This window comes from Grammomys surdaster, unplaced genomic scaffold, assembly GCF_004785775.1.
Source record: "Grammomys surdaster isolate TR1022 unplaced genomic scaffold, NIH_TR_1.0 126398, whole genome shotgun sequence".
In the NCBI taxonomy this organism is placed as follows: Eukaryota; Metazoa; Chordata; class Mammalia; order Rodentia; family Muridae; genus Grammomys; species Grammomys surdaster.
The window spans coordinates 1,007,198-1,025,062 of NW_021621192.1; the positions used below are offsets into that span (position 1 = coordinate 1,007,198).

General features: G+C 41.1%; 1 protein-coding gene across 1 annotated transcript in view; it reads left to right on the top strand.

Moving 5' to 3' along the window:
- Window positions 1-17,865, top strand: part of Crybg3 (crystallin beta-gamma domain containing 3) — a 107,456-nt gene that overhangs the window by 39,012 nt on the left and 50,579 nt on the right. The window contains exons 4-9 of the mRNA XM_028760226.1: window positions 1,850-7,970; window positions 9,491-9,535; window positions 9,818-9,933; window positions 11,479-11,626; window positions 16,158-16,294; window positions 17,185-17,299. Coding sequence (XP_028616059.1) covers window positions 1,850-7,970; window positions 9,491-9,535; window positions 9,818-9,933; window positions 11,479-11,626; window positions 16,158-16,294; window positions 17,185-17,299 — 6,682 coding nt within the window. The remainder of the gene's footprint in view (window positions 1-1,849; window positions 7,971-9,490; window positions 9,536-9,817; window positions 9,934-11,478; window positions 11,627-16,157; window positions 16,295-17,184; window positions 17,300-17,865) is intronic.

Here is a 17,865-nt window from a genome sequence, read left to right on the forward strand (position 1 = left end):
TTTGTTTTTTGAGACAGGGTTTCTCTGTGTAGTCCTGGCTGTCCTGGAACTCATTCTGTAGACCAGGCTGGCCTCGAACTCAGAAATCCGCCTGCCTCTGCCTCCCAAGTGCTGGATTTAAAGGCGTGCGCCACCACTGCCCAGCTTTTTTTCACTTTTCATATGGATTCTATAGTAATGTTTTAGATTATGATAGATGTTATTTGAAAAAGTCACCTAAAATATATAGCCAATATTTTCACTGTCTATCTTCATATTCAGGGTCCTACATTTTAATATGAGTTCAGAATTTAAACACTTTAGTATCACCCTTAAGAAAGAATCAAGACATTTAGGGGCTAGAGAAATGACTCTGTTTGAGACCATTTGCTGCTCTTGAAGACTTAAGTTCAGTTCTCAGCACCCAGGTCAGGTGATTCACAACCACCTGTAATTCCAGTTCCAGTGGATTTGATGGCTAATAATTACTCTAATGTTAAGCAATCTACTTCAGACTGTCTTATGATGTACTTTTTATTTTATGTATATGTATGTGTTTCTAAATATGTGCCACATGAATGCAGTTGTCTATCGCCATCAAAGGATGACATTAAATCCTCTGAATAGATGCTATTGTATAGATCTTTTATATATTGAAGTATGCAAAGATGACGATGACACATTGTGTGTCCCCTCAGCTAATTAATAGACTAGTGGAGGAAAAACTTCTTAGCTCGTTATATCTTAATGTGGTCCGTGCATTTGAAGAACAGAGAATACACCCATCTTATCAGAGGGTCAGTTTTGTGGTGGAGGTAATCTGTGAGACTAATTCTTATGGTTTAGGATTAAGGTCACTTCCCCTTGATGATAAAATTAAGAAACTAGGAATAGTGTTTATTTATAGAGGGCTACAAAGCAGCCTGGCTTATCCGTGGTAGATTCTTCACAGCAATTTGGATGAGGAGAACTTCACGAAGTTTCTTTTTTTTCCTTTTTTTTTCTTGTTTGTTTGTTTGTTTGTTTGTTTGTTTCGAGACAGAGTTTCTCTGTGTAGCCCTGGCTGTCCTGGAACTCACTCTGTAGACCAGGCTAGCCTTGAACTCTTGAACTCAGAAATCCGCCTGCCTCTGCCTCCCAAGTGCTGGGATTAAAGGCGTGCGCCACCACCGCCCGGCTCACCAGGAACTTTCTGCTGAAGTTGGTTTTCCAGTCCTTCTAGAACTCTATTATGATGATATTTCTTTTGCCAAAGCAATTTAGTACTTAGGAGCTGAATATCTGAAATACTTAATAGGAGAGAAAATTGCTAAGAATTCTGCCATTGGTTGAGTTAATATATATTCAGTATTAACTGTAAATAATGTAAATTATTTAATGTAAACTGTAAATTAACTGTAAATCGTGTGTAAGTTTCTTCAGTTTACACACAAAGAAGTAGCTGTTCAAGTTCTCGTGTGATATTAAAGGAGTAGATGCTTGCTGTGATATTCTAATTTGATGGAGAAATCACTGACGTATGAGTTTAATGGTGCTAATCTGTTAGAGGAGAATGTTTGGGGGGCTTCAAACAAGAACCTAAGTCTTGGTTTGTCATTCTGTGGCCTTTCTGTTACCCACAATTAGAAATTCTATGTGGTGAGACAAGGAAGAACAGTTTCAAGGAGCTCAAACATCAGTGCAGACTCGATAGTCCCAGGCTGCTTCTTAGCTCTTTACTATTTTTAATAAAACAGGTAACGGCTAACCAAGAATTTCTAGAGTTTTCTTCAGAACGTATTATATGAGACATGGTATTTGAAGGCTATACTTCACAATGGCTGGTTTTACTGTTATTAAATTGCCTGATACCCATGCTGTCTCTTCGTAGAAAAGACGCGGTGATTGGTAAGGCAGAGAAACCTTCAGTGACGTACGCAACATACCGAGGTCCCACACAAATCAGGAAGTATTTGAAGCAACAGCCTGTGTTGGAAACTGTGAATCACTTAGCCCAAGAAGATGGAAGCTCTGTCTCAAGTACCCAGGCACACATGGGCTCTAGAAGCATAGTGGACACTGTGACAGTCCCATTGTCCACAGCCAGCAAAGACGTAGCCACAAAAGGATATTTGCTTGGAGGTCCATTAGAAGGCTCTGGTTATAGCCAAATAAATACCAACCTAGAAAACAATCAGGGAGCCATCCCAGGACTGCAGAATAATGCTTCATCTAAATATATTTTAAATAAAAATAACCATGGAGGCCCCAGGAGCATTTGGGCCTCCCCTTCTTCCGTGTCTAACCCCAGCTATGTTGTTGGGGACCCTGACTCACAGACAGAGAGTGGTTTAGTATGCTCCTCAGTGTTTAGAGAAAGCAGAAGTAGCCAAGGCCCTTGTCCAGAATTTCAGAAGAAAACTGCAACCGAAAATCCACTGAGAGTAAACAGCTGTGCGGTGAGTGATGGGCTGCCATCAGTGCTGGGAGAGGAGCACGCTCAGCCTCAGAGGCCTGCTGTTCCTGATTTCTCTTGTAGTAAATCTGATGGGAGTGACACTACCAAAATGGAAAGTACAAATTTGTCAAGTCCACATAAATCAATTAGGCATGAAGATGTATGGCTGCCAGAGAATAAGTGTTGTGACAAGCCAGCTGTAGATAACCCGTCAAGGCAGAATGTCAATCACGCCCGAAGTACCACTCTCCAGGGACATGCTGCGACAGACTCAGAACTTGTAAATGAAGGAAAGAAGTTACCTGCCCGAGACTCACAGAAGAATAGCGTGTCAGAAATCTTGAAAGCAACAGAATGTGCCTCAGGGAGTGAGCCCACAACTTTAAGTCAAGTAAGAGCTCCAGAACTCAGAATTGAGTCCTTACCCAAAGAAACTGAGTCACCGTGTGAAACAGAAACCAAAAAGCTTGGTTTGGAAACATGTGTCAAAACTCCTCACGAGATGGGAAAAACTCAAGAGGACCCTGGATCTGTGAAGCATGTCAGTGACTTGGCGATTGTAGCATGCACAGAAAGTGAAATAGCACATCAAGTAAAATCTGAACTTAACAGAAATCCTACTTCTGAATCTCCTTTTCTCTTAAAGAATCCTCAACAAGGCAGAGTTTTCTCTGATGCTGAGACACCTCTTAACCTTGACTGTAAAACTTCTGATTACAGTGCCTCACCTCCTACCTTTGTTTCTAGAATCGACAGGCTTGGCAAGTTGGGTTTCCCTGGTTTAAAGAATGAGAGATCTACGTCCAGTAAAACTGGACAGGGCAATGTTTTTTCTCATCCTAATAAGTGTCAAGGAGAAGATGTGGGAACTCATTCTGAGACTGCAGACAGGGAGACTCCTCCTACCCTTTACCTTGGACATGCATCCAAAATCCTTGAATCTAAGGAAATTCTTCTTGATGGTAAAAATTGCCAATTTCCTTCAGGTCCTGAAACCACTGGCACTCACTTAGCTGGGATAGGTCTGTTAACCTTTGAGCATGGAGACATCTCTGAGCATCTCAATTCTGTTCCATCTCATGGTCCTAAGGAGGCAGAGTTAATGTCCTCAAATGCTAAGGCTAGTCAGAGCACTGTAGAGAAGCCTGATTCTTTTCCCTTGGAAATCCAAACTGCTAAAATGTTGGGAAAAGTAGAAGTTTGTGGTCAGAGCAGCTTCCTTGTTGAGTCAAGTTCTGGAAGAGGAAAAGTCTCATCTACGCTCTCCGTTTCTCAGGCAGAACCCAGAGATGTTTCTCAGTGCAACATTTCCCTTTCTCAAGTAACACTTGCAGAGACGCTAGCAGAGACTGTTTTATCGGAGCTAAATTATCTAGGTATGGAAAAGGACGAAGATGTTCAACCAGTGGCTCACAGAGAGATTAAAGAGTTATGTTTCAGTGGTGGCTTTGAAGAGAATCACCAGACTGGAATTTCTCTTGCCTCTAAGCATCACAGTGTACAAGAAACAGAGATAAATACCCTAGATAACTCTGCTTCTATTCTCAAAAGTAATCTGCCTGGGATTATTCCTCTTGCTCCAGAGGAGGACTCCACAAGGCACATGGCACAGAACTGTAAAGCTAGTACTTGCCTAATCAGTCCATCTTTGGCTATTTGTGTGACTAAAAAAAGTTCTAGCATCTCTGAAGTGGAAGAACTGAGTTTAGACAATATCTCTCCAAAATTCCAAGAAACTGACAACACACACATATATACATCTTTTCTGGGTTCTGATGCCCATTTGGAGAAAAATGTGTCTGTACCTGAGGGCTCCAGCTCATTGAATGCACCTTCTCTACTGGAGTTAGAAGGGGAAGCCTCATCACATAGAGACGACTCTTATTTCCAGAGTGCTGGTACCACATCTCCCTCCTTTTGTCCCTCTAAGGGAGATAGCACAGCTGTAAATTTACATGATCTCCCAAGAAATTTTGAGTCTTTAAAAGTTGCTATAAATCTCACATGTGAAAGTGCTTCTGTTACTGACCCACTGGGCCATAATAGCTTTTATTTGGCATTAGAAACACCTAGCCCAAAAGGGGCAGAAGTGACCTCACTTCAGGGATGTTTAGGGACTCATACTAGGAAGGCATCTCTTGATTCCCCAACCACTGCCTGCTTTGACAATCCCATGAAAGCAGAGACAGGAACAGTTGCTGAGGCACCAGTGTCAGTTAACCGATCATGCCAGCAGTGTTCTGAGGCATCTGCTGACCAGACAGAAGCAAGCAGAAGAGCACATGACCCACTTTTACTCAGAAGTGGTTTACTCACAAAAGCTGATACATTGGCTGAGGAGATTTTAAGTTCTGTCAGAGAAGAACTAAAATCCAAACACGTGGTTAGTACCTGCCAGGAGCATCTAGCCCAAGATGATATAATAAATCCAGGTACTGTGAAAGAATCAATCCCATCAGAAGTGGTGTTAGCAGGGATCCAACTGAAGGAGAGTTTGGAGGAGAAAGGTGTGGACAATATGTCAGAAGTCAAAGAGGAAGAAGAGATCAGTATTTCATCTGCAGTTGGTGAGACAAGTCTCCTTTATGATTTTGATAGAGTGAATAGCTCTTATATGTTAGAAGAACTGACCACGGAATTAGTCAATGAGGTTATTTATGCAGCCCAAGAAAATTTCATAAATGATGCTTTTAATGAGATTGAAAATACCTGGGTTTCTGAACCTCAGGCTAACACTTCAAAAAACTGGAACAGTAGTGGTAGTGTTAACCCTCATGCTATAGTTAGGGAGTTCTTGGTATCAGAACAGGCAGTAAATCAAAGCACATGTGAAATTAGCGAAAATGAAGTATTAAATAAATTCTCCTCAATTGGCACCGAGTCAATTAAAGGAAGAGAAATTGTTCCCTATCAGGAGTTCCCAGGCTTTGGAAGTGGATCTGGACAGTCTGAGAATATGAATTTGCAGAAATCAGAGACTGTTTTCCAAGCTGAAGGCATGCCCCATACAAGGTTAGATGATAAAGTGAAGCCACGTTTTTTTGTCAGTGAGGACTATAAAAAGGCGGCCGAAACAGAGTGCGTGGGTAATCACAAAATGGCAACAGAAGACACTAGAACTCTTGTATTAAATTTCAACTTGCCTCTTGCAAATGATGACATCCATGTGCCTAGCACATCCAAAAACAGTTTTTCTGATAGCCTTGTATGCATATCCGAAAAAAGTTTTCCAGGACATAATAAAAGCACGCCCCTTGCAATATCAGATTTAGGGAAAGCACACAAAAATGATAATGAAGTAAATGTAGGGAAAATGGCACTTATACCTTCCATGTTGGAAATAGGAAAGACCAACAAAAGGGATGCTGAATTGAGTATTATGAAGCACGAAGCAGCCCCTCTTATGCCACATAGAGAAAAAGCATGTAAAATGGATGCTGAATTGAACATTACAAAAGCTGAACCAGAGGTTAACATTTTCACAAGAGGAGGCATATACCAAATGGATGCTCAGATGTATGTTGAAAAACCCGAGGAATTACCCATCACTTTGGGAATGGAAAAAGCTTATAAGATGGATAGCGATGGGGACATTGGCAAAGCTGAGGTGATGCCTGTTGTGTCAGAATTGAAAACTATCCATCTAAAAGATGCTGAGGGAGATATTGTAAAGACTGAGGTGCCACCTATTTCAATTGAGATGGAAAGTTTTTACCAAACACATGCTGAAGGGGATGTTGGCAAGACAGGGGTTGCATCTGTGATGTCAGAAGTGGAAAATTTCTACCAAAAGGATGGTATGGGGATTACTTCAAAGGCTGAAGTGACAACTGTTACATTAGGAATGGAAGACACTTACCAGAAGGATGAAGAAAGTGATGTTGCAAAGACAGATGTGATAGGTGTGGTACCTGATGAACTAGAAATGGAAGATATTTATCCTAAGGACTCTGAAGGAGATACTTACAGTACTGAAGGGATGCCTATAAGGCTAGAAGTAGTAAATACTTATCAAAAATACAGTGACAGAATTACTGGAAAGATGGAGAGACCTGTGTCACCCCTAATGGATGCTGAAGATGCCCTAGGAAATGCTGAAACAGTCCCATTTGTATTAGACGTGAAAGAAACATACCAGGAGACGGTACATTCTCCCTTGGACATCTTGGAAAAAAGAGTCCAAAGAGACACTGAAAAGTCAAATGGAACAACTGAGCCTGTGCTTTCTAAGATAGAAATGGAAGTAATGGCTCCAGAAGATTCCATTGGCAGCATCGAGAACCCTGAAGTGTTACGTACAGAGGTAGCCATTGAGAGCACCAATGGAACAACACCAGAGGTGACCATTACACAAATGGAGACCCTGGGTCCTGTCTTTGAAAGTGAAAAGTGTCCTCAGGAGTACATGGAGAAGAGCATTGGAGAAATAGAAGAGCCTCCCGGTGAGGTAAAAGAAGGCTTGATTTTGCACGATGACAGACTTGCTTCGCATTTCAGGGGCTATGAATCGCCTACATTAAGTAAAGATTATGAGGGCTACCCAGCCTTAGCAATACCAGATTTTCAAGAGGAGGATACAGTAGTAAGGCTCAACAAAATAATGTCTGTGCCTGTAGTACATGACAAGAGGACAAATCTGGATTATAGAGAAGAAAAGGAAGAGTCCAACTTAGCCTTCGTCTCTCAAGATGAACAAGACAGTTCTTCCTTTACTATATTGTATGAGGAACCCCTTCAAGAGGAGGACAGGTACACCACTGCAGAATTACGAGGAACACGGTCTTTCTTGTTTCCCGACAACTCCTCCAGCAGCATGCCTAGCCTGGCATGTGAAAGGTCTGAGAGCCGAACTGACCTGGTCCATCATTTTGAAAAAGAAGGTAAACTGGCTGAGGCATTTGATGGAGACAATTCAGAGATGTTCTTATCGGTGGAAGCCAAGAGGTACAAAATCTATCCCTTAGCCCTGAGTCCCATTTATGAGGATGACAGTTCACAGGAGGAGGTTCTATCCAGTGAGGTTTCGCCTGGTCACCATGGCTCCACCAAGTCAAGGGAGAGCGCAAACCAGCCCTCTTCCGTCTTATCCCTCCTACAGTCAGTATCAGAGCGCTTACAGAGAAACTTCGATGGAGATGACAGACAGGTGGCTGAGGAAGAGGAGGAGGAAGCAGCAGGAACAGCTTCAGGCAAAGGTTTGAGAACTGAAAGGAGGGAGCGTGTTACCTTCCACCTGCCAGATCCATCCATCACCTTTTACCCTGATGATGACCAGGAAATTGGTGGAATTTCCAAGTCTTACGTAGAGTTCAGTGAACCAACGACCTCCAATCTGCAACATAGCCTGTGGCAAGAAAAGGCCTCATTTCTCCAAAAGTCTCATCTGACTTCTAAGTTGCATTCTTCTTTGAAGAGTGCCTATCATCAGTACTTGCAGAGTTCCAGGACTCACTGCCTGGAAACAGGGACCAGATTTGGCGGCACCCATCAGGAACCAGTGTCCAAGTATTTCCGAGTTCAGGACCACGCAGGCAGATTAAGTCCATATATGGAGGTAAGTTACTGTGATTATTAGCAAATGAAGCAGAACGCTAGGTAGTGAGACTGTCGGAAGGCTCCTTAAAAACCCGAGTCTTGGGAGGCTAATACATGAAAAGTTGCTAGCCTGGCAACTTAGTGGTTCACTGTGTCAAGGAAAAATAAATAAAAGGGGCTTTGTATAGATCAGTGGTAGAGTGATCATCTAGGATGTGAGCCCAGGTTCAGTATACACACACACACGCACACACGCACACACACACACACACACAGAGAGAGACAGACACACACAACTTTGAGGTGTAAATTTTGTTTCTTAAAACTTGAGAATTATATTTTGAAGGATAGCATATGCTTTAGTTATCTGTTCACAAGAAGAAAGCATGATTGCTCATTCGGAATATAAAGGCTCTGCTCTAGAAACGAGCAAATTCACAGGCTTTGGCTAATATTCTCACTGTCAGTGAGGCAGTAATTTACTGAATTTCTCATGTTACAGTGCATGATGAAATTGCTACTTCCCAACTTCCCATGTAGCTTATTTATCTCATGAAATTTTATGTGCGGTAACGTTTTTATCCCTTGTCTTAATTATTATCCGTGCCCTCTTCTGAGAGATGCTTCACACAAAGCAGGGTGCTGAGCAGCCCACTATGAAAACCAAAAAGCCACATCACAGCTTGAAAAACACTCTTACCTTCAGCTACTATGTCTCCTTTGCTTAGAAACACACAGATGTCTAACATGGAGTTTTCTTGCCGGCCTTGCCAATGTCATGAAAGCTTTCTAGAGAATCCACATTTGTGTATCTTGATCTTGAACAGCCTTAGCAGCACACTAATAGTTGAATACCAAGAAGTTACCCTAAAAGCCAATACGATTTGGAAATAAACAATGACATTAGGTGAAATGCTGGCTGTCTGATCCCTGCTGCTTATCAAATCCGGCAGTCGCTCCTCACTGATACAAAACCTGGGTTCTGGATTGTCCACTTTGTCTCCCCACTCCTGACCGATTTCCCTGGTTCCAGCCCAAGGAACTATCAGAGCAGTTCTGCTCTCTTCCTGGAATATTTCCTCCCTCGTTACTTACTCCAACCTCTTCCAGCTTTTCACTTTAGCATCCTGTTCTTTTAAGTTCTCTTACTGCCACTCATCCCAAGAAGCCCTTCTTGATGCCGCCTGTCCCACAGCCTCCCTTCCCTGTCGCTGCCTTGTCCACATTTTCAACTATTAGTGGAGGGTGGTCATCTGTTTACCCCTTCCATGCTGTGCTCTATCGAAGGCAGGGACATTATGTTACTTTCTTCTGTATTTACAGTTTTGTTGTTGTTGTTGTTGTTTGTCTATAGAAAGATGTATATGTGGCATGGTTATCTAGAAAATGTGTGGCAAATGGGTTTATCACTGTGAAGAATGTAAACACAAATACTCACACACATATGCATATACACACATGCACATATATATATACAAAATATATGTATCTTTTTTTTTACCCAGTTATCTCTTAGTTCTTCCACTTTTATTATTTCAGAACGTTGACAAACAAACTCTGAAGTGTATTCCAAGGCCCGGAAAGGTAAGCATAATGACTTCCTGTGGGCTGCTGTAAATACTGAAAAAATTGGTTGCTTATAGGCTTGTAGAATTGAAGGCAAATACTTTTAACTGACTTAGACAGTGAGGGTATTTTTATTTATTTTTTTTTATTTTTACACTTAAGGACTTACCTGTAGTAATTGCTTCACTATTTGCCTTACTCATGCAGGGAATTTTATTGTCTATGTTGTATGACATTTTGAACTGTTCTGTGCATTATTAAAATTAGTCATTATGACCACCCACTTGCTCTATGTTACAGATGATCATCTATGATCTCCATGGAAGTAAATATAAACAAGAGGTCTACTGTAACATCCCTGATGCTACAACATGGTCTTTCCCGAATGGGGCACTGATAAAAGTTGTAAGGGGCTGGTAAGAACCCTCCTGACACGCTATAACCTTGAATTAGCCACGTCACCTCACGTTTGTGCTCTTTGTCGTTTTTTATTAACGTCATATTCTCTTTCCTCATCTCACTAGGATCTCTGCAATGCTGTTAGCGTTTTATAACATATTCTTTTTATTAACTATGACACACTATATAGGCTGTTTTTAAGTGCTTAATGCCTGCAGTGATTTGCAAGACCTAATGTATACCGCCAGGGTCATTTTACAGCTGTCGTATTTTCAAGATAGATTTGCAAGTCAAGTTGAATGAAACATGGCTTTGAAAAATGAGTTCAGAGTTGTGGGAAGCCATGGAATGTGAAGGCCACATGGAGTCGTTTGCTTTGCTGACACACTCAACAACGGAGGAATTCCTAGTATGGTCGAAAAATGAGGGGAAACCTCCTTTGTTATTATGGACACTGCTCCATAGACACACTGGAGCCAGAGTTTTCATGTCCAGTGTTTAGGTTAGCCCGGGCCAGTATGTGTGCTGTAAACAGACGTGATGTCTTCGTGAAGGAAGACAAATTCTTGTCTGTAGTACCCAGTGTTAGATAAATGAAGGCGGAAACATAACTTGGAGTCCTTAAATTGTTCCTATATAAATGTATGCTTTGTGTATGTGACAAATTATAAAGTCTGTGTGTGCATAAATACATATCCAGGCCTCTACTGTAAGGCTTCCCACAACTCTAAACTCATTTTTCAAAGCTACGTTTCATTCAACTTGACTTGCAAATCTGTCTTGATAATACTACAATATTTCATATTTTAAAATTTATTTAATATTTTTCATTTTATGTGTATGATTCTTTTGCCTCCATAGATGTAGGTATACCACCTGATATAAAGTCTAGTAGTTTAAAATTTATATAAACTGGAGAGAGAGATCAGCGGTTATCAGCATTGACTGCTCTTCCAGAGGTCCTGAGTTCAGTTCCCAGCAATCACATGGTGGCTCAGAACCATTTGTAATAGGATCTGATGCCCTCTTCTGGTGTGCCTAAAGACAGTGGCAGTGTGTTCACATATATAAAATACATATATGCATATATAAATAAATAGATTTAATATAAAATATATATACAAAAATATATAAAAATAGTTTTTATCTTATGTGTTTGAGTGTTTTACCTGCATGTCTGTATGTGTGCCACATGCATGTGTGGTACGTGTGGAGCTCAGAGGACAGTGTTTCATTTCCTGAAACTGGAGTTAGGAATGATTGTGACCCATCATAGGGTTACTGGGAACTGGAGGCGGATCCTCTGCAAGAGCCATAATTGCTTTTAACTACTGAGTCATGTCCCCAGTTCCCCGCCCCGACCCCACATCAGTATTTTTATTTCTAATTTGTATAGATGTTTTAAAACGTAAGTTAGTCTATTATTATTTGAACCGTAGCATCAAATGCTAATCGAGGGAAATAACCTAGCTTTAAAAGATGCATCAAGTGACCCGTGCCCTACTCAGTACCGTCTCTCAGAGAAGTAGATTCACCAGATCTTTGTGCTTCCATTTGCTTAGCTGGATTTTGTATGAGAAGCCCCATTTCCAAGGGCAGAAGTGTGTGTTGGAAGAAGGGGAGAAAGTGTTAAACCGGGACTGGCTCCTTCAGAACAGGAAGCACCCAGAAAGAAACTTTGTGCTGGGCTCCATCAAACGTGTCTTGAAGGTAACGCAGCTGCTCGTTTTCCACTATTTTTCTGTCTCTTTTGTCAAGTAGGGAAGGTGCGCCGTGGCCTGACAGGGCTAAAAAGTGCTTGCTACTGTCTGTGCTGATGTAGTGACCTTCATATTTAAATTTCTACATATCGGTTGTTTAAGATGACTTAAACAATTAGACTGACAAAAATGTAATAAGTCAAAATGCTAGGTTAAAAAAATATCTGTATCTGACATAGATCTAATGCTAGGTATAACCATGGGGGGATGGTATGTATGTATGTGAATGTGCCACAAGATAGGGATGGCAGAAACGAGGGCGAAGCTGAAAGCGTTGTTTAATAGTCTGTTTAATTGAAGATGAGAGAGGTTTTCCAGCCTGAAGACATTTTATGACAGCCTATGTGGTAGCTTAGACTACTAATTAGGTCAGACCTTAGACTAGAGCAGGGTCTCTTCTCTATGCTGTTGATATTTCCCTCAGAAAACTATGTAAAACATGATACAGCACAGTTATTAATGTGGTGATGGTAGATATGGAGGGTGTGTGTGTGTGTGTGTGTATGCATGTATGTAAAACAATAATTTAAAAATTTAGGTTGTGAATTTGGGAGGTTGGGAAACACAGGAGTTGGGGTGCACAAGAAAGGAGTGATGTATATATTCAGTGCTCAGGTATGAAGTGTGCACCCCAGTGATTTTCTAGTGTGGGAAACTCCTTCATTATTTGATCCATGTAATCAAGTGTTTGGTAGGTGGAGAGAAAAATTAAACTTACCACACAGAAATATTCAAGTTATTGTTTACATGTATTGTATGCCAATTAGAACTACAAAAAAAAAAAAGATTCCTATCTAACAAGTCCCTGTGACTGCTTCTGGGCCTGATGACTGTCATGGGCAGTGGGAAAGAAGTATTGGAGGCTTTGGGTCTTATTTCAGGTTGGTTGAAGTCTGGGGAAGAATTTGAGTTGGAAATTACTCTCTGGGGCCCCCTGGCATATAGGGAATCCACACCTCACCTGAGTCAGGTGGGATCTGAATTAGGATCTTAAAGGGATAAACAAGCATTAGACAGTGTGGTAGACTTGGGAGTCTTAGGTCCATGGCACTGCACAAAGATTACCATGGCTGAGGGGACTGTGTCTACTTCCATATTTGGAGCTAACTGTGATTGTATCTGCAAAGCCCATTTAAACGGTCATTTAATTATCCAACTTGGTAAAAATTTCCTCAAATGGATTATTGATTTGTAGGTAGAATCTTTTGGGATTTACATAGCTCGTGGTTTTGAGCCTTCCTTGGCACCATGCCAACCCTCGTGGGGAGAAAAGTGAGCAAGATTTGACAACCGGCCACTCCTACAACTCCACTAGATCAAACAAGAGCACAAGCAAACAAATTTAATCTGCTGAGCATGGAAATTTAAATGCATATTTGCACATCTGCCTTTTGCTTAGAATAATATTATGAGGAACAAAAATGAGTTCTGCTCAGGTTTCTCCCTGCCTTCTACTGTTTGTTCACGGAGTCCTTCTTTTCTGGTTTAGCGTGATTGATCATATGTCCTCCACAAATCAACCAACGTTTAGTGTGGGAGGAAAATCGAACTACCAAGCCTCTAACAGAAAATGCAAGAATTTTGTAGAAAGTGAGACTCGGCTATGAGACTGGCTTCTCGGTCGATGGCGGAATTCTGCCTAGGGATAGCTTCTTTCTTGTGGCGGCTCCCGCCCTGCCCAGGCTTGCCTAATCCAAGGTTATCTTGCTTCTTCATCTTGGTTTCAGTTGCTCTCTTCTGAACTTAAGGCTCTGATTTAATGATGTCTTCACTGGGTTATGAGCAGACGAAGCAGGGCCCTTCAGGTTCAGCTGGTGCAGATTCTATTTAAGGCTCACATTTGCAGCCAGTAAAGATAGAGGTTGGGGGTTGAGGACAGCACAGTGACTCCGGGCAGTCTTTTCTGAAATCAGAGCCAGTATTGTAAGTGTCCTTGTTTACTGGACATTGTATGATTGTTTTAAAGGTAGGTATGATCCTTTCATTATGACTAGAAATCACTTAAGGTAATGCTGTCCACTAGTGAACCATAAGAGGGAGCATGGGTAGATTAGACTGAAGGCATCTTGTGTAACATGCAGGAAAATTGGTTCTATTTTTTCTACTCTTTCAGTTAACTACGGTTCATTCTTACTTTTCTCTCCTCTAATCTTGACTTAAGCATATTAATCATTATGAGTAAAATGTGGCGTTAGTAGGAAAGTGTGGGATGAAGTCGGCCCACTTCTGAGTCAGCTATTTATTGTTGCTAGGTTACCATAAAGGATCCATCCTCTCGTTGTTAGTTTGGCTGCCTTTGCCCATCAGTAATTATACAAGTCTTGAAAAGATGCTATTTTTGTGACTACCCTCCCCAGAGACAGCTTAGTGAAGTCTTTTTCAACCGACTTGAGTGAAAACTGTTCTTGTAGTATCTGAGCACCAGAGGCTTCTCGGTTTGTTTTTTTCTTCCTATTTTTTTTATTTTCTCGTCAAGCAGGCATTATGCTTTGGCTGCCTTGCGGCCTCCTTCTGCGTTACTGTAGGCATGAATGCCTCTTAGCCTTTTCCCTTTTAGAGTACACCACCCAGACATTGTTTGTGTAACACAATGCGGAGGAAACTTGTTTGTGTGAAACATTTAGTTATGTATTCCACTACTGTACCTCTGCTCCCCGGGGGAACATTAATATAGCAGTGTTGAAGTAGCATTAGCAGCACAGTACACAAAGGACCATTGAAGATCGACAGGTGACTGTTCTGGGCATTTCTGCCTAATTGTGAAGTGAAACATCAGAAGGAAGTAGACTTTTTCTTTCTTTTTTTCTTTTTTTTTTTTTTTTTGTTTAATACTGAAGACCGTTTAACTTGTGCTGCTTTAGTTTACTGAAACTTAGAACTTACTTCTGAAAAGGAGATGTATACATTTAATTGCTTTTAGAATTGTATTTTAAGGCGAACATCACAGTTTATATGTTGTCATGCTCATACATAATAAACATGCTCTGTTGATGCTTTAGTCTGTTTGTGGTGGGGACTCCATTTCTTTACCTAAATTGTATCATTTTGGGAAGGCAGTTGTGATAACACATTTTGACTATTATCATCTGTTGGGCACTTAATTCCCTAAAATAGCATATTCTAGTTAATGTCTTACTTCATTTATTGATGACAATGATTGAGAACTCCTGTGTGGAATAGCATCCCCTAAAAGGAAGTTGTCCATTCTGTAGTTATCAGTGTCTCTGATGATTATCACATGTGCTCATTTTATTAAAATGCCTTCCTATTAATTTCAAGCATTAGAGGTGAGACTTAGTTACTGAAATTTGAATTGTAGGGCTAAGCACCCAGGGTTATTTGTTTGGACAGAATGGTATCTGTAGTTTTAGAAAAGAGAGAAATTATTGTGATTCCAATCCCTTAAGAAAGGACAATATTTTATCCATCACTCAAGAGGATTTTGGGTATTTTAAGAGATTTCCCTTTATAAAGAGGGTTATCTATTTAGATGCATCATGAACACCATGTCTAAAACTACCAGAGATCCAAGTTGGGTGGAGATAAACAGAGTGGCCAAGGTGTGACTGCAGAACTCTGGGAAGTGCCTGTGGGTCTTGATTCCTTAGAAAAAACTCTGGGAAGTGCCTGTGGGTCTTGATTCCTTAGAAAAGCAAAAAAAAAAAAAAAAAAAAAAAGAGGACTCTGGTGTGCACTGATCCTGGGAGTGTCTCCAGAAGGAGCATTCTTAGAAGGTGGGGTGTTTAAAGACACTCCTGCCTGACTCCTGCCTGTGAGTTAGGGTTATGGTTGCATTTTGCAGCAGCAGTCAAATTAGGTTCAAAAGAGCTAGGCAAGTGTCATTTTAAAGGAAGTTCTGCCAGGGCATGCTGACAGAGTGTCTCAGTTTTAAAGGCCAGGGTAGAGTCAAATATTGTAATAAGCCAACTTGCACTGAAAAAAAAGTACAGTCCTATAAGGAGGAAAACCCATTTCCTTTTTCCTCACCTCCAGTTCCTTCTCCTTTGTTGATGTAAATTAGATAAACACACTGGAGGGCCAGGGCCTCTCCAGTATTTATTTTTTTATGTCCCCCAGGAGATCAGCCTTTTTTTTTTTTTAAAGTCCCTTCCTCCCTTTAGGCTTTGTTATGCTTCTGAGAAGGAAGACTTGCAGACCTTTGGCACTCCATCCCTTTGCTAAGTGAGCCATTCTTAATGGGACAAGTATTTTTAAAACAAAGCAGAAAAGAAAAAAAAAACATTAAAAAAGAGACAGTAACTTTTCTCACAATGTTCATATAGTTGTCGAGTTATTCACATGACTCCTGAGAAAAACTGTGTTTAAAACCCATGCTGAAGTATCACCAGTTCCACCCTGTGTTGTTCTCCCGGAGAAATCCCACTACACAATGAAATCATTGTAACCGTGTGTCCTGGGTGTTTACAGCACTAGCCCGTGTGTGTCTCTCGATGACTTCAAAGGCAATTTTTCTTCTCCAGGATTGCAGCATTCCGGAGATAGAGCTGTGCCCCAAGTCTGACCCTGGGTTCGGCCCCATCTACATACACCGATCTGTCCCCAATCTGGAAGAGCTGAACATCCCCAAGTCTACGTCCTTCACTGTGAAGTCAGGAGTGTATGTGTCAGCTTTTCTATATTACAGTGATTAATGGCCACCAAAGTTAACTTTTTGCCTCATGTTTCAATAGATGACATGTGCGTTCTGAAGTTTTAGTCAGTTAGCGTTGTTTATGCTTCTGGGTACCCAAGAAAGACTATTTCCTGGCTTAAAACAGATTCTGTCTTTCTTCGGATCCAATTAAGGCTTTGATGTATGACTTCCGGGAGCAGGCACAGTCTGCTGATAGATAGATCACATTGTCTTTTTATCTAACACATTTGGGGATTGAGAAATAAAAGCGTGTCTCTGACCTAAAACTTTGGACCCTGAGCGGTTTCTGGCTTACGTTATCCATTGATCCCTCCTCACTGCCAGTCACTGGTCTGTTCTTCTCTCTTCCCAGAGGTAAAGGCTGAGTGTCACTCACCTAGTTATGAGTGATTGGTCCTAGGATACGAGCTAGCAAGCAAAGACTTTTAAGTTATGGTCTACCTGCATTAAAGGTACCCCGTGTCTTAGGTCTTAGAAAATTCTAAGGCAGAAATTAATGCACAGTACTCAGAAACAAGTTAGAAGGTAGAGAGTATGTGACTATAAATACTTTAACCCTGTTAGCCTTTAGTGTAATTCTATCATGGAATTTCTTTTTTTTTTTTTTTTTTTTTTTTGGTTTTTCGAGACAGGGTTTCTCTGGGTAGCCCTGGCTGTCCTGGAACTCACTTGGTAGACCAGGCTGGCCTCGAACTCAGAAATCTGCCTGCCTCTGCCTCCCAAGTGCTGGGATTAAAGGCGTGCGCCACCACCTCCCGGCAATCATGGAATTTCTTGATCGTCCTTTTTCCTCTTAGAGAGCCAAGCTAAACTATCATTGTCATACTTTAACCAACCATTTGTGTCTTGTTCAGTTGGCTGGCCTACCCAGATATTAATTTTAAGGGGCAAGCTACAATTTTGGAGGAAGACCAGGGGCTCTTTGAGATTTCTGCAGCAGACATGAAATCACTGTATCCTCTTCAAATGGTAAGCAGATTCAACTAGAGGCCTTCCTCTCCCCCAGCACCCACGTGTGCAGATCAAGCAGCTGTGGTCATTGCCGATAGCCCTCAGCCCCAAGAATGCATTCACCACTGAGCTGCCCAACTGCACATTGTGTGTCTGCTCATATTATACAGAATGTTTGCATTTACTTTGAACTGCAGTGAGTCTATCTCAATGCATACATTTTTTTGATAAGCATTGTTGTATGAAATTTTAAATGTTTAATAAAGTCTGGAGTCTGTCTTGTAGATGCTCATTAGAAAATTAGTTGTAGTAGTTTGTCAGTTCCAGTTTGAAAATGAATATGAAACTCGGCCTTAATAATAAACTGGTTGCTCTGTCAGTGTTTAGCTTCTTAAAGATTAAATAAGCGCCTACAGCATCGCTGTGGCAAACTCTTTTTGAGGCACAAACAATTCAGTTAAATGCAGGCTGTGTGATAGAACATGCTTAGTTGTGTGCCTTGGAAAACAGAAATAAGGACAAATGCAGAAATTATAAGAGATCTCACAATGTGGAATTTTTGACACTAACATTACGGAGTTAGG